Source organism: Oryzias melastigma, linkage group LG16 (genome assembly GCF_002922805.2).
Source record: "Oryzias melastigma strain HK-1 linkage group LG16, ASM292280v2, whole genome shotgun sequence".
NCBI lineage: Eukaryota > Metazoa > Chordata > Actinopteri > Beloniformes > Adrianichthyidae > Oryzias > Oryzias melastigma.
Window position 1 is genome coordinate 28,588,035 of NC_050527.1, and position 16,602 is coordinate 28,604,636.

The 16,602-nt window shown below is 43.9% G+C and overlaps 2 protein-coding genes across 3 annotated transcripts; both read right to left on the reverse strand.

Moving 5' to 3' along the window:
• Positions 1–2,368: 2,368 nt before the first annotated feature.
• Positions 2,369–5,536, reverse strand: LOC112136687 (NACHT, LRR and PYD domains-containing protein 1b allele 5). Of its 2 annotated transcripts, none has more exons than XM_024258564.2 (5): positions 5,180–5,536; positions 4,864–4,905; positions 4,135–4,161; positions 3,991–4,008; positions 2,369–2,828 (listed from the first exon to the last, which is right to left on the reverse strand). In XM_024258564.2, exons 1-5 carry the CDS (start codon positions 5,421–5,423, stop codon positions 2,569–2,571), a joined length of 591 nt encoding a protein of 196 aa, XP_024114332.1. In that variant the 5' UTR covers positions 5,424–5,536; the 3' UTR covers positions 2,369–2,568. The 2 variants fall into 2 exon arrangements, with proteins under 2 accessions (XP_024114332.1, XP_024114331.1); XM_024258563.2 differs by having other exon boundaries at positions 3,991–4,011.
• Positions 5,537–10,602: 5,066 nt separating this feature from the next.
• si:ch211-225p5.8 (uncharacterized protein LOC555567 homolog) lies at positions 10,603–14,726 on the reverse strand. The gene is made up of 5 exons (XM_024258593.2): positions 14,520–14,726; positions 12,926–13,092; positions 12,603–12,837; positions 12,023–12,182; positions 10,603–10,816 (listed from the first exon to the last, which is right to left on the reverse strand). Exons 1-5 carry the CDS (start codon positions 14,557–14,559, stop codon positions 10,744–10,746), a joined length of 675 nt encoding a protein of 224 aa, XP_024114361.1. The 5' UTR covers positions 14,560–14,726; the 3' UTR covers positions 10,603–10,743.
• Between the last annotated feature and the right edge of the window lie 1,876 nt (positions 14,727–16,602).

Consider the following 16,602-nt stretch of genomic DNA (forward strand, 5'->3'; position numbering starts at 1 on the left):
TTTGACATTAAGATTTTTTAGGCTGTTTTGGAGTTCAGCTACTATTTTAGCTACATGCTAGCTATTGTGACCAAAATATTTGTTTGTTTGTTTTTTAGGCTAATTTAGCGTTTAGCTAATATTTTAGCTGGCTATCAGCTTCAGTTATTTTAGCTATCAGCTTGTGTTTTCAGCTATCAATTTTAGCATCTTCAGCGGCCAAATTCAACTACAGTTTTCACACCAGCATTATTACAGGTAATGCTATATTTGTAGTTCATAATTATGTTAAAAATGTACAGTTTTAAAGTAAATAAATGAGCATTCTGCTAGAGTTTTTGGACTATTTTGACACTAAGATTTTTTAGGCTAATTTGGAGTTTCGGTAATATTTCAGCTACACGCTATTGTGGCTAATTTAGACTTTTTTCCGTTTTTTAGACTGCTTTGAAGTTTAGCTTATTTTTTCAGCTATCCCAGCTATTTTGGTCAGAATTATTATTTTATTTTTTTTAGGTTAATTTGGCATTTAGCTAATATTTTAGCTGGCTATCAGCTTCAGTGTTTTCAGCTGTCAATTTCACCATCTTCAGCTTCCAGCATTCACACTAGCATTATCACAGGTAATGTTATATATCTAGGTCATAATTATGTTAAAAAGTTACAGTTTTGACATTTTAAAAACATAGTTTTAGAGTGTTCTATAAATGTTTATCCTGTCCGGCCTGCGACCTCAGGTGTGTTTTGGATTTTAGCCCCTCGTGCGATCGAGTTTGATACTTCTGCTATAGACCTTTTAAGTTGTGCAAGAGAGATTATTTTAACCAAAGCTTTTGAGTTTAAAACTTTTTGACTGAGCTGATTTTTTTAAAACATTAAGATTGAATTTAAAATATTGCCAGACTCCACCCATTCGAGGTTCTCATGCGTGCTTTTATTTTTAGTAAAATAGATTATGGTAATGGCCTGCTGTCTGGTTTACCAAAAGAATTGTTCAATTATTACAGAACCTGGCAGCACCAGTCCTGATGAGGACCACAGAACTCATTACACCCATTTGAAAATCGCTGCGTTGGCTCCATGTGTGATTCAGGATTGAGTTTAAGATTCTTTTAGAGGCTTTTAAATGTTTTTACCTTACGATCTTCTTTTAACGTAGGACAAGTGGAAACAAGTTGATTGATTCACAATCCAAATTCAAAACAGCTGATAGGAAAACTCCGATGACCCAGCATTCTAGCAGCATTTAAACACATCGTGTGACGACGTAAAAGAGTCTCACGACTCCTCGAGGTTTTTTGTGTATCAGTCAGATTGTTGTGTAGTGTTCAAAGATTTGTATGCATAGGAGTCATTTTGAGTTTGTAGTTAGTTTTAATATGGTGTACTTTCAAACTGTATTCTGTATTTGTAAGTTTTTAATTTTTAAGTGTACATGTGAGTTAGGGCTGTGTTGATAAAATCAATTAATCGATCGGAATCAATCTATGCTTAGTAATCAATAATCGATTGATAAAAATATGAATTGATCTAGCACATAAAGCTAATGTCCGCTAGCTTGATGCTAACGTTTAATGGAATTTCCCATAGGACGGCTAATGCTAACGCTCGGTCAACCTTAACATTCATTCCTGACTAAATGAACATCTTTATAAACTCACAGACATTCATTTTCCAAACTCTTTTATGGAAATATTTTTAAGTAACAATTTGTGGTCTAAAATATCGTTTTTTGCTCATAATTCTTCTAGGATAGGGTGTAATGCTTTAGCGCGGTCGCCACCTAGTGGTCAAACTGAGACGTCCTCCAGGAGAAGCAGAACAATGTTTCCAATGTTAATGATCTGAACATTTTAGTTAGAACTTCTCCTTTAGAGAATCACAGTTACACAAAATGTATTGTATGAGATCCAAATCAAGAATTAGAAACACGCAAATCCAGTGAGTCTATTTTATCTCAACAGTCAAACACCTTCTCCAGATTCAGAAACCCCCCCCCAACCCTCCACCCCCTGTAGAGGGCGTGGAGCTGGTCCGCTGTTCCACGACCGCGACATAAACTCACTGTTGATCCTGGATCTGAGGTTTGACTGAATCTCACAACTGATCTCAAAGTTCATCTTCATTACTCAGATCAATGTTTTTGTTTGTTTTTCCTAAAGCAATGTTTTTTTATTTGTATTTGTGATTATTCTAAACCCTCTAGAGTGAACCCCACCTTCCCCCAACAGTAGTTATAGGCTCCAGCACCCCGTGACCCCAAAGTGATCCGGTGTGCTCTGGCAATAGATAAATGGATTATTCAGGAACACAACAGTGAACATCAAAATGTAGCTCTGTTAAAATGTCGAAATGCATTTTATTCTGAAATTAGAAAAAAAACTCCTGATCCACAAGAAGTCAAGAATTTAATTCAAATTCCAAAGAGTTGAATGAAGACAGAAAATCTGAGTCTGACTGAACAGGTATGACGGTGTAAACGTAGCATTGATAAAACAGATTATTACGTTTGCACTGAAAATCCATGAAGATACATGTTGGTCTCATAAACCAGATAAAAGAAAATCCATGAACTCTTTTAGATTGTGTTTAGCTTTCTAACAGCTCTTCAACCAGAAACGGCTGCTCGTCTTTCAGATAATTGAAGAGGATGCTGCAGGTGGGGGCGCTCTTCACATACGACCCGAACAGCAGTTTACTCATCCTCTGGTTATCGGTGGGCAGAGCTTTGATCTCAGCGTAGGAATTATCGTTGAGCACTTTTTTACTGCAGAGCAGGTCCAACAGAGGATTGGTGTCGGTCAGCTTCTTGGCCAACTCCGCCCTGTATTTATCCACAAACTCTTTTTCTGAGGAAAGAAGAGACAGAAAGTTTCATTGAGTCCATTTCCAAACAAAGAAAACCTTAGTTGTTGGAATTGAAAGTTTATTAACTAACTCTATAGAAAAAAGTCAGTATTTTGCAGCTCTCACAGCAGTTTAAGAGAGAACAGAGAAACTTCGAGGAGCCTCTGGTGACACGCAAGATGGCGCCAGAATCTGGCCAACAATTTCAGGTACAAATCATGTTTTTTGTTTTCTTGCTTACGGCAGGCACCATATTTTTTCTCTCTATTTGTTTGAAAACATTTACAGCGAAACAAAAATCTGCATCTTGTTCTGCACTCATCAAGCAAGGAGAACTTTTTTAGTTTTAGGTTTATGGGCGTGGCTAGTTAGGGAGAGCTTGTGTGTGGTTGGCTGGACGGACTGGTGTTTTTCATCTCAGCAGTCAGAAAGAATAGAACTGAACCTTCTCAAAACACAGCAGATGCGCATTTTTCCCCGACGGTCGTTAGGCGCTTCTGCTAGAACTTATTTTTAGTTTTGCCCTCAAGGGTAGGTTAACAACCGAAAAATATTACCCCATGTTTCTGCTAAGAAACGAGATTTGGTCGCGACCCACAAAATTTGATCATGACCCACGAGATTTGAGTCGCGACCTGCGAGATTTGAGTCTCGACCCACAAGATTTGAGTCTCGACCCACAAGATTTGAGTGGTGACTCACGAAATTTGGTCAGGATCTGCGAGAATTGATCGCGACCAAGAAGATTTGATCGCAACCCATGAGATTTGAGTCGCAACCCACAAGATTTGGTCGGGATCTGCGAGATTTGGTTGCAACCCTTGAGATTTGGTCGTGACCCATCAGACTTGGTCGTGACCCATCAGACTTGATCGTGACCCATCAGACTTGGTCGTGACCCATCAGACTTGGTCGTGCCCCATCAGACTTGATCGTGCCCCATCAGATTTGGTCGTGACCCACGGGATTTGAGTTGCCTGCTGTATTTCTGAAACGATCCGCTACACTATAGGTTAACAAAGGCGCCGGATGGAGATGGCCTCCGTTCCGCAGCGATTCTGCGTCCAGTGAACCAGGCGTTATGTTTTGTTTTTTTTAAACACTGCAGTCTTTTATGAAAGTGATGACTGTCAGTCTGTTGTCAGAGAACATTCAGTGACTCACCAGAGAGAGATCCAGATGCTGCTTTAGATCAAACAAGAGGAAAAACACAGTTAGACTGGAAAACATGATCTGAATAACCAAACAGTGAGAATCAAAAAACTGATTTCGGTTGGTCTTCATTGACAGAAAACGTGAAACACTTACAGGGGGCGGGGCTTGCTGAGGTCGGGCCTGTTATGATGAGAAAAAAATCTGGTTATTTCATTAAAAGCGTGTTTCCCAATGGCTGTCTTTCATGGTTCAACACATTTAAGAGTCAAAGCAGAGAACTGATTAACCCTCTGGGAGATTTGATCAGCAGGATCTGATAATCAACTTCCTGCTGCCACTAGAGGGCGACTGTAAGGCTTAGCAATCACTTGTAAGTATCAGCTCATCCCTGATAGATAAGTGTGGAGGATAACAGGAAGCAGATCAGAGGCACTTCCTGTTTGGTTGACTGTCACAGGAGAACTTTAATCCTCCACTACATCAGAGTCTATTTTTTCAGAGTTCCACGGAAATAAATGAAGGGGACTCAGAATTCAGGATTCAGAACCTGAAGATTTCTGAAGCTTCTCTACAAGCTGAGATGTCCTATAATGTTAGAACATCATGGAACCATCAACACAAACTCCAGCTGTGGGCAGAACTGCTGACTTTTGGGTTTGAGCTCAGGCTTTGTCCCTGTTCATTATGACACCTATGATACCTGGAAGGCTTCAGCAGTTTGGAGCCCAAATCCGTTAAGTTCTAGTCTGTTTTGTTCTGAATGTGGAGGCTCATTTGGAGAACTTAGATTCCAGACAGAAACACTCAAAGCTTCTCCTGGATCCACATCAACAAACAGCTTCAGTAAAAATCCAATGAAACAGGAACATTTCTGCCCTTTACCTGCCACAACTTTGACGCCTGCAGGTGGAGGAGCAGCAGCACCTGTTCAAGACAGAAAAACGAGCATTTTTAACAGCAATGAAGCAGCTTGAAAAACCAGAACTGTGACAGCAGCAAAGAGGACGGACTCTTCTGAACGAATGAGTCCTTCCAGCACTTTGAGGCAAGACGAGCAGCAAATTCACAGAAATCCAACAAACGATAATCAACAAGATAATCAACACTTCTTCAAGTTAAACTAAGTTGAAGCATCAACTTTTAAGTAATGACATGAGAACCCAGACTGTTGGATTCAAACTCAAAGACAAACTCTCACCCAGCTCGTCTGCTAATCCTTCCAGATTTGCATCTCGGAGAACCTCTGCAGCCACGCTCAGGACGTTCTTCTCAGAGAACACGTTCACCATCACATTGGTGACCTCCATGTAATCCTTGCCCTCGATCTGGTTCTTGTAAACACGCGGCTCTCCTTCTCGGTCCAGCAGACTGTCAGTGAATTCCTTGAACTCTTTGCTGGAGAGTTTCTGCAGACATTTCTTCAGAGCCTTTTTGGCCGCCATGTTTCACAGCTGTGATGTTCCCTGAAGCGTTCCTCGGATCAGCTGTGACGGCTCCACACGGGGAGGAGGAATAAGAGCAGACGGTGCCTTCAAGAGCAACCGGAAAATTCTACTTCACAACAACTTCCTTGTATTTTCAATGCAATCAGAATAAGAGAAGAATTTCCCTTCGCTCTAAAACTGCAACGTGTCATTAGAGAAAAATGTAAGTAATCCCCGAAACAGGAAGTCAGTTTTTGAGGTAAATCAGAGTCGATCCTGCAGGGTTGGATAAACATTTCATTTTTCAAAACTGTTGATTCCCTTTTGAGGTAAATGGGTTGTTGGAGCCTATCCCAGTCACTGCTGAGTTCAACCCGGATGGTTCGTCGGTCTGAACCACACAGACAGACACACTGCAGTCAAATTCAGATCTGAACTCGTACTCGCTTTTCATTGGTTCAATAAAAAAACCTGAAAAATGATCCTGCATGTTGTGAGCTGTTTGAAGATACCGGTCTCCTTCTTTGGAAAACATGTTCAAAGTGAAATAACCGAATCAACAGTCTGACCTGGAAACAGAAATATGAGATTCAATGGTTTAGTGTTCCTGCAAACAAATGAGGAGGAAACTGTGAACGAGGATTTTAAAACCTCCAGAGAAAAGTTCTCCAAACATCAGGAACCTCAGGAGGTTCCAGAAGCTTCATTCATCCATCCACTGTGTTCTGATGATGAATGTGGGTGGTTGATCAAACAACTACATTCAAATGTTTTTTTCTTAAACTGCTGCTGAGACTTCCGTCTGTGGTATGAGCGGTTCAGACGTCAAGCCTCCCGGCCCGGCTTCCCCGCGGTGCGACGGAGAACCTCCTGCCACTGAGCTCACTCACTCAAACCGTTTCTCCATCTGACAGTTTGCTAGAGTCGTCAATGAGTCCATCAAAGTCAGTTTGTGACGTCACCAAAAGCCCCACAGCTGAGTTTTGGCTGGTAACAACGAAGCTTACACCTGTCTGTACCTGTCCGCCGTTTCTACAGTTCTGCTGCGTCCAGTGATTTGACTTTATTCAAAATGTCACTTTTTTAAGGTCAGTTTCTTTTTCTATAAAGAGTCAAACCCTCAAGTCGGGAATCAGATCATTTTCAGCTTAAATGAAGATTTTTATTGGTAAAAAACAGTTGGAGTTTCAGGAAATAAAGACTTTGGAGTTCATTTAGAAACAGAAACAAAAGCCGGTCGACGTGGACGTGGAGGTGAACAAAGTTCTGACAGAACAGGAATGGTTGTGTAATCGACTCACAGCCACACAGCAGCATGCCACTCATTGTACAGTCTGGTTTTGAGTCGGAAACGTGTTCTGAGATGTTCTGAATGTTCTCGTACATGTTTGATGGGCCGGCTCGTCTGCATTCTGTCATTTATAACCTCGTTTTTCAAAATCACAAACTGTTGTTTCAGTGAACCGTGTTCTTTAACAAGAACCAACAGATCCAGGATTATTAAACCTGTCAGAGCTACACAGTCAGGAGCTACTGAACTACTTCAGCTCATTTCTGTTTTATGTCGTTTATTTACACAGAACTACAAAATAAAACCTAAAGAAAAGCAACAAAACATGTTTCTTCAGTGATTTGAGCCGATTTGAGTTTTGCATCATTAATAATGATATTAATGTAAGAAATATATTTATATAAAATATAATTTACAGATTTTATGTGAAAAAAGTCTTCAATTGTTGTAGAAAGGGTCAATCTGTGGTCCTTAAATCCTAAAGAAAGACTCGTTTCTGAAGATAAAAATACAGGTGGTGTTTTTTTAATCTGCATGATAAGATTAGGTTTTATTTTCTGTCAAGAAGCAGCAAATTCAGCCTGCAGGTTTAGGATTGACAAAACTGTGCAATGAAATGAGTTCAGAGGAGGAGGCGGTGCATTCACTTACCGTTGGAGAAAGCAGCATCAAAAATGGTTTCATTTTAAGACAAAAGCTGTGAGTCATTAACTGAAGAAAACAGACAAAAACTGTCATGAGTCACTTAAAGTCACTGCACAAAATCATGTGGAACTAATGCTTACGATCTTTTCTCATTTAGCTCCACCTGTCCTCACAGGTGGATATGGGCTGAAAGGCAGTTTACCTGTACAGGACACGCTGCTGACCCTCAGGAAATATTAAGGCGTCAGTTAACCATAGAGAGAAAATGTTCATGTTTATCTATGGGCGTGCTGCGGGTGACAGGTGAACACAGTCTATGTCCGAATTCCCAAACTGACTCCTAATAAACTCTATAGTGCAGGACTATCTAGTCCCCTGGATTTTAAAAACACTTTAGACACCATGCTCTCTACTTTTATTTCTTTTTTTTTTAAATGCATAAATGACAAATCCGTTTTGTTGGTTCAAATTTTCACCAGACGACACAGCTGAACCGCAGTAAATGAAGGGGGATAAGTGTGAATGTAAGTGAGTTTCAGAGTTTTGCGAGGTCGGCAGCAGAGCCAGTGGCTCCAGCCAACCTGTAGCTAATATGACCCATCTGTGACGCTTGCGATGTGAGCCCGGGGTAAGGCGGATTCATCCTGTCATCACACTGTTTCTGGAATGAACTGCTTTTTTTCTCCCCTCATTTTTGAAGCACCTGTTCAGGTTAATGAAGCTTTTAAGTGCTAGATTTAGCAATCTGGCAATCACACTTTTAGAAACTTATTAGTTAAAGCACATTCATTCTAGTTTTTCTTTTACTGAAAAATATTTTGTTGTGGAAATCAGACAATATTGACTGTACCCTTAAAAACAAATATTTCATAAGTTACCTAAAGAAAAGCAGCATGGATTTCTGGGTAAAACCAACTTGGCTAGGAGATACAGTCGCTGCGAATAATGCTGGGATCATTAAATAAAACTAATTTGACCATTTTTTACACTGACAGACATTAAAATTCAGGTAGATTCAATTCAAGTCATACTCTAAAAATACAGTGAAAATTGTTTTGGTCTAGTCTTGGGAAATATCGCGATACATATCATATCGTGAAGCATGTATCAGGATACGCATCGTATCGCCGGACTCTTGGCAACACACACCCCTAGTCCTTGCTGCACCTGACTGTTAGAAATGAGACAATCAGAGCCGTACCGGTTTGCGAACCGGGTTAGGGTACTGGGTCAGGGTTAGGGTACCATTGCCAACTGCATCTCCAAGACTGGTCCGCGTCCGGCGGCGCGTCCAACAAAACACCCGGACCCCTATTTCATGGGAACAGCCACCATGTCACAAAACGACAAGTTGGGTTTGCTGTTATTTTTATTGTTACTTCCAGCCTGCAGTTACAGACCGCTGCCAGCAGGGGGCCTACAAGTCCCTTAGCAAATCCAGTCGTTTCTCCCTCTGCTGATTATTTAGAATCACTCTCAGCTTTCCAGTTTGACTGACGCTGAAGTTGAATTTTTTCATCTCACAGATTAATCTCAGATAAGAACTAAAAGGACTTAAGTGTATCTTAATGAATATTGTGAGAGGAAAGTGTAAAATTAATCTATTATTTTTATATGTTTTGAGCTACAATAAAATGTTCAAGGCTCTGAAACATACCAGCATTCATACACATAAATACGCTCATAAAAACGTCTACCACAAGCTCCTCCCCTTATCTATGAGGCAAGAGCTTATAACCATTGCTGAGGGCAGGAACGTGGATCCGGTCCGGGTGAATACTTGATTCTGCTGGGTGTGGATTGAGATGTGATACTGCACACCTAAGAAAGTTCCGGTCACAATAGCCCAAACGTCCTATATCACTGCGCAGGCTTCTTTAAAACAAAGTTTTACTTTATCTTCTGGACAAAAAAACAAGCGGTAGGAGGGGAACTTTCTCTCTGAACTGATGTTTTATTTACGATTATCAGCATGTTTATCTCTTTCTTTTGACATTACCATGACAACGTGCTGCAGTGTGTATCAAATAGTCTGCCTTTTATGTGAAAAAGGCATTTAAACTGAAGTGACCATCGTGGAAGCAACCGTCCTCCTATTTGCGCCAAATTGTTCAGGCTTCCACTTTGTATGTGGATTTCTGATAATGCACACTTTAAAAGGCATTATCCCCTATGTAACCAGTGAATCAAGAGTTTGGCCTTCAGCTCAGCTCAGTTTTCATATGACTCTATGCAGCAACAGTGTTATTACAGCCACTTCACCTCTCCACCTGTCAGTCTCACGCTCCTTCCTTCCCTTAGTTATTGTTGAGACAGAGGCTTTCTTCAACTTATTCACTCGGAGAAGGAACCTCCACCTACCTGGAAAGGACAAACCTCAGACTAATTCTCATTCCAGCCTCTTGACTGGACCTCAGTCAGCCTCAGTTCACTCTGAAGGTCCTGGTTTGATGAAGCTAACGGAACATTGTCTGCAAAGACAAGTCTTTGTAGCGGACTCTTCCATATTCTCAGACAAAATCCCAGAAAACACCACGAAAGGCACAACCAAAAAGTATCCCCAAATCCACGAAGAATATCTGGACCACAGGTGTGACGAATCAGAGGTGAAACTATCAGAGGAATTTTCCTCTCCAGCATTCTGACTAGACTTTCTCATGAATCCTGGGGTGTGTTATCCCACTCCAGTTGGAACCTCCTGTTCTCCTGGTTGAAAAGAGGAACCACCATCCCAACTGTCATGGGATGTTGCAAAGGAATGTCACCTGCCGTCACATCATCCAGAGCTCAGGGCAGGATTCAGATCATTCAAAGTAATCCTTCCACTCCTAGACTATGTTCTCTTGTTAACAACTAACCACCAGCACGGTAGACAGCAAACGTCGACTCCCTTCGAGACACCAAATCATTTGCCAAGATTTCTTTTAGGCTGGCCGGTAGTCCCTCTTCATGGCCGTCCCCAATTCCTCCTGGTTTTTGACTCCTCCACTGCCTGTGGTCCACGGGCTTGGACTGAAGGCTATCCGGGCATTTTAAGACTCCTGCAGCTTACCAAAGACTCTCGAGTCAACTTGGACTCAATATCCTCAAACTCCTTCAGTACCTGATAAAAACTCGTGTGGTTATTGGGGTTGAAGACGCTTCTGACGATGTGTACAGCCAGACGTTCCAACAGATACGTTTGTCAGTCTTTGGCCATCTTACAACTTTTTCTTTTCCAGAAACTGGAAATGTTTGACTCTCAGTAAAAAAATAAAAAAATTCATGCAACCATCAAACTTTTTATTTACATTTGGTATTTTCTGAAAGTAAGTACATTTCCTGTGCTTATCTGCTCTGATGAAAAACAAAGAAAACAATTACAAAAGCAAGTTTTTGTGGACATTTACGTTGAAACTGTCATCACTCCAAAGACGCCACCTCGCCGAGTTTGTCCGGCTGGTCTCCCCCACAGTTTTCCTTTTCCTGCAACAGTCTGAAAACAGAACAAGTGAATCCTAAATCTGTGAAACATCCATCCATCCGATTTATAATCCATTTGTCCCTTTTGGAGTCATCAGGCTGCCGAAGCCTAACCCTGGGCAACCACGGCAAGGGTTAAGATTAAGAAAACCTTTATTTGTCCCACAGTGGGGAAATTGCAATAGCTCAGGCGCAACCGCCAGAGTCGTAACTTTAAAAGACCAAATCCCACTGCAGACGATCACGTTTGACCTCTGAGATCTGGCCTCTACGGCACTGCAAATTCGTTTCGTTGGGTTCAAATTTTTGCCAGATGCCGGAGCTGAACTCCCCCAGAAAGGGGGGTGTGGGGGGGGGGGAGGGTACTGTACTTTCTAAATAAATGACGGTTTATCGCGTGAAGCTACATGAGTTTGGAGTCTCGCGAGGTCGGTAGCAGAGCCTGTGGATGCTGCCATCCCGAGGCCAATGGGAGTCTCTGTTGTGGTTGAAACGCTTCCGCGTCACACCTGAGCCCGAGGAAACCCGGACACTCCTGGACAAAGCCAGGATGCACCCTGGACAGGTCGCCATGTTACAGGGCCACAATCATCCACCCATACACACTTGCCTTCACTCCTACGGCCAATCTAGAGCAGAGGTGTCCAAAGTCAGGCCTCGAGGGCCGACCTCCTGCTGGTTTCCAGGAAATCATGTCTCATCTTCTCCTGGTTACCTGGATGAGGCGTGTTTACCCAATAAGAAGCTTCAATTGTAGGAAAACAGGTAGGACACCGGCCCTCGAGGCCTGGATTTGGACACTCCTGATTTAGAGTAACCAATTAATCTACGACGGTGTGAGGAGCGCCATGGGGCGACCGTGGTGCAGCGGTAGGGCGGTCGACTCATGATTGGAAGCGAGCAGGTTCGACTCCCGCCTTGCCCGCCCATGTGTTGAAGTGTCCTTGGGCAAGACACTGAACCCCGAATGTCCTCTGGTGGGAGGTTGGCGCCAGTGTTCAGCAGCGGAGCCACCACCAGTGTGTGAATGTGTGAATGGGTGAATGGGTCTGTGACTGTGAAGCGCTTTGGGCCGTAGAAGGAGGGTAGAAAGCGCTATACAAGTATACGCCATTTACCATATACCATTTACCGTGTTCCCGGAGAAAACTCATGCATGCACGGGAAGAACATGCAAAGTCCCCTGTGAAGCATAAACCCAGTAAATGAAGAGACTCACTCGGCCTGAGCCCTGAGAGCCCTCCTGGCCTCGTGCCGCTCGTGCTCGTCCCAGGTCTTCTTGTAGCAGTAGATCAGAACGGCGATGAGCCACAGCTGCAGCCCCACGATCAGCACATACATCATAATCTCAGAGATCACGGCGACCAGCTCCGGACTCGCTGAAACAACCAGCACCAGAGGCGGGGTTAATGTTTTTATATCATTTAGCTGGATTATGTACTGAAAAGGAATAAACCTAAAGATATTCCAGTTCAGGTTCTGTCTGATGTTCAGGCTCCAGATTCTAACAACATCATCATATAAAGGATCTCCTCTACAGTCCTCTTGGCCTCGCTGTCATTGCCAACCTTTACCTGCTAATGCGTTAGCTAACTACCTGTTAGCAGAGTTCCTCTGGCCTTGACTAAGTGTTACATCCGTTTTCTCCGTCCTCTTCTATCCTGACCTCCTTCTTGGACTATCTCCATCATGTGGATCAGCAGTCGATGCCTACTGCACCAGTTCCAGATTCTTTCCATCAGATCAATAAACTCGTGATGAGCTGCAGGAACAAGCTGATGAGAAGTGGACCTCCTCACCTTCGGCCACCACTGTAAGCTCCACCTCCTTCTCCACGACGACCAGCTGGTGAGACAGGGAGAGCAAAAGCGTGCGGTGGAAGGTGCAGCGGTACGTCCCCGTGTCATTGAAGGTGACGTTCTGAATGTAAACGGCACCGGTCTGAACATCGGGGTCGGGCGTGCCGTGCCACTCCAGGCGGTCACTGAAGTCCGGATGAAAGACGGTGGCGTTGGGGTGATCGTAGTGGAAAATCTGGGAGGAAAAGACAACGACGTGGGAAATGACCTTCATCCAGGCAGCGCCAGGTGTGTGAGTGAGGTTTCAGGACCGCTGCACTCACGTGCCTGAACTTCTCCTCTCCTGCTGGCTTGAAGTGCCAGTCCACCGTGGCCCGAGCAGGAACCTCCTCCCGGGTCTTGCAGGAGATGCAGCCCAGCAGGAATCCTTCCCCGGCCACAGCTTCCGTCCGAGAGTCCACCTCAGCACAGCCGCCGTAGCACTCAGACACTGCGGTGGAAATGTTTGGGGGGGGTTGGTTGAAGGAAGACGACAGCAGGAAAACAAGTAAACAGAAGATTCTGGTGAAGATTCTGGACTTTGTCCTGGCTTTGACCACAGAAGCACAAGCAAAGGGACCATTCTCATTTCTCTGGGGGGCACTGAGGTTCTCCGTCCCACACATTGACTGGATACGAGAACTGGACTGGACCTCCCCCTAATGTTCCAAACAGGAAGTGGCTCCAAGGAGCCAAAATCCCACAGACTTCTATAGAGAAATAAACGAGTCGTTCTCTTGGTCAGAATAACCATCCTTCCTCTGATACTTTTCCAACATCTTCTTGATAATTCATGATATTTTTGTGTTATTCAAATCATAAACAGACCAATCAGACGCTTCAATTAAAAGTAGGCGGAGCCTGCTGGCCCCCATGCCCAATGTTCAAAACATTTGAATGACAGATTTTGTGTAGCCTCCTTTCAAGTGGTAGGGGTGTGGCCTTCCAATGGGCTCCCACCTGATTGGTGAGTGGTTACCATAGAAACATTGGCTCCGTCTGACTCGAACCAATCGCTGCATACTAACCAATCGCTTTGGTTAGCTCTAGAAATAAATGGTTTTCTATGGATGGGTCACACTCACTCTCTCCAGTTCTCACATACAGTCAATGGTTCCACCAGAGAACTTTCACCTTTGTTGCATCCCAAAGCTCTCTCTAGATCAGGGGTGTCCAAAGTCAGGCCTCGAGGGCCGGTGTCCTACATGTTTTCCAACCAACCTGTCAATGAAGCTCTTTATTGGCCAAACACACCTGATCCAGGTAATCAGCAGCAGATAAGGCAGGATTCTGAAAACCAGCTGGAGGCCGGCCCAGGAGGACTGACTTTGGACACCCCTGGACTAGATGTTTGAAACCAACAAAGAGGAGTTTACCTGTAGATTCTTGAGCTCCTGCTACTGCTACTACAACCACCACGTTTCCCAGTTCCTACAGCTTCTCCTGAAGACTCTCAGCAAGTGAGTCTCAAACACAAGACGATCAGGAAAAGCTCAAACTGTCTGTGACCTCCCTGATCTCTCAGAAGGTTTACTGTCATCCAGCAGCCTTCCGGTTTGTGTCGAGGATCCAGCTCTGTCATCTATTGCATCGATCTGGAAACATCTGGAAGAAGATCTAGACAAACGTGACCTTTGGTCTGCTCATGGGATTGGGACTAAACTGGACTGACAGATGTTCTCGGTTCAATAACAGAGGAGGATTGCTCAGAATCATTTCTGGGCACTCTGGAGACGAGAGTGTCCAGCACCCACACATGAAGCCTCCTCTGAGCTTCAGTTCCTAAACTCCTAAGCTCTTCGAGCGACTTGTGGGAACTCTTCGTGCAGAACCTTCAGGATCTGCTGGTTTCAGCAGGCAAACGGGTTCCGAACTCACCCAGAAGGCTGAAGACGACAAAGACGGAGAGCTGCTTCATGCTTTCAGCTTCAGAGCAGCAGGTCTTCAGAAGTCTGCAGAGTCCCGTTACTCCTCCTGCTTCCTGAACAGGTCCATCGTCTGTGTGAGAACCAGGTCAGACTGTCAGTCCACGGCGGCCTCAGAGTCCAGAGGATTCTTGACGACTGTAGCTGCGTTTGCCTGCAGCTCCGGCTGACTTTCAGCTCCTAAATTTAGACCCTGAGAATCCAGGAGATTTGAACGGCGTGAGAGTGGAGAAACCTGAGAAGACGAGGCTGCTCTGACAACGTGACCGTCCAGAGCCGCTCTGGAAGCCCGGTCCACTGATTTATGAGCTGCTTTTGTCAAAAACAGAACTTGAGGTGCATTTGTTTAACACATGCTTGTTTTGTTCAGCCTTCATTTTCCTTCATCACAGCAACAGGTCTGCCATGCAAACTCACCCCAACGTGATTTGTTAAGCAAATGTGCAGCAAACAGACTCCCTCTGGTGTGTTTGAACGCAGCGCGAGGCGTTTGTGTGTTTGCAGATCAGAGGTCGTGCTCGTCCTGGAGGCTGGGGGGTCACATCCCGCCGCAGGACGCCTCACAGATGACGTGTTGTGTCACTGAGGGGACGTGTTGGCCCTCCAGCCGCTCTGTCCGTAGATGATTCAGCCACTTTACATTCACAGGGATCATTTTCAGTCGTGGTTTCACTGGGTAAACATGGTTGTTATTGTTCTGGAGTCTGTACAGCAGCAGCTAAAGAAGCCATCCTCCACAGCAGCTTCAGCAGAAACAAAGTTCATGAATTCATCTGAAACTGTCTGACAGCAGCAGGTTTGAAGGTTTCCTGTTTGGACTCAGCGGTTTTGAACGTTTTTTCCTGGTTATCTTGTGGGGAGCCGCCGTCACAGACCTGCTCTGCAGCAGCTGAAGGACAAACCTTGAACATCTCCTGTCAAGGAAACATCCCTGATTTCTAACAAGCGTCCTTAAAGGTTTGGAGGCTTCAAGCGTGTAAATAAACGTTTAGAATAATATGGAACTTTTCCTGTTTTATGGTACTTTTACAAATTGATCTGTTCCCAAAGCGTTCACAGTGATCTTTTCTCTGTGATTATATCAAAAAACTTGTATTGTTTTCTAGGACATAGTTTCTGCAGAGCAGCAGGAGTTCATCAGAAATTCACCTCAGAGTTGTGGGCGGGACTATAGTAAGCCTCCACTTATATCCCATCATCTTTTGTTTACACTCTCTCCTGCTAGCCCTTCACCCGCACTATCAGAACGTTCCAGACGTGAAGTTTTAAATGTTATCCGACACAAAAGTTTATAATGCAGAAAATGTGAACATTAAACTTCTGTTTTATACATTAATTTGCTAACAAAGGTCAATAACAGTTTCAGTAGAAGATATTTTATTATAGTTGTTTTTTTTCTCTTTTGTTAAATCAAATAAAAAGCCTTTGTTGTCATTTCTAAACAGCATTAAGAAAAACAAAAACATGGAGAATGTAATATAAATTAAAACATCTTCTGAAGCCACTGAATCTCTTTCAGGAGACCGTGGCTCCAGCACCTTCAAGACCCTAAAAGAGAATCCCAGCAGACAAATGATAAATGGTGTAAACCGTAGTAAACTACCAAATGGTTCCCCAGCTGTGTCTGCAGCTCACCACTCCCCCAGGGGAGGGGTCAAATGGAGAGAACAAATTTCACACACCGGGACACACATGAGAGTTTAACTTTTTAACTTCTACTCGCACTTGAAGGTCCAATTTGGTGTTCTGTCTCAGTCACATTCGCCCATGGAGACACACAATCACACACGATCACGCACAATTACACACGATCAGATGCAATCACACACAATCACACACGATCACGCACAATCACACACGATCACACACGATCACACACGATCACACACGATCACACACACACCCACACAATCACACACAACCACACACTGACGGCTCTGCTGCTGAACACTGATCCAAACCTATAACCTCCAGGATCAAGGAGGAGGTCAGTGTCTTGCTCAAGGACACTTTGACACATGGATGGGGAAGGCAGG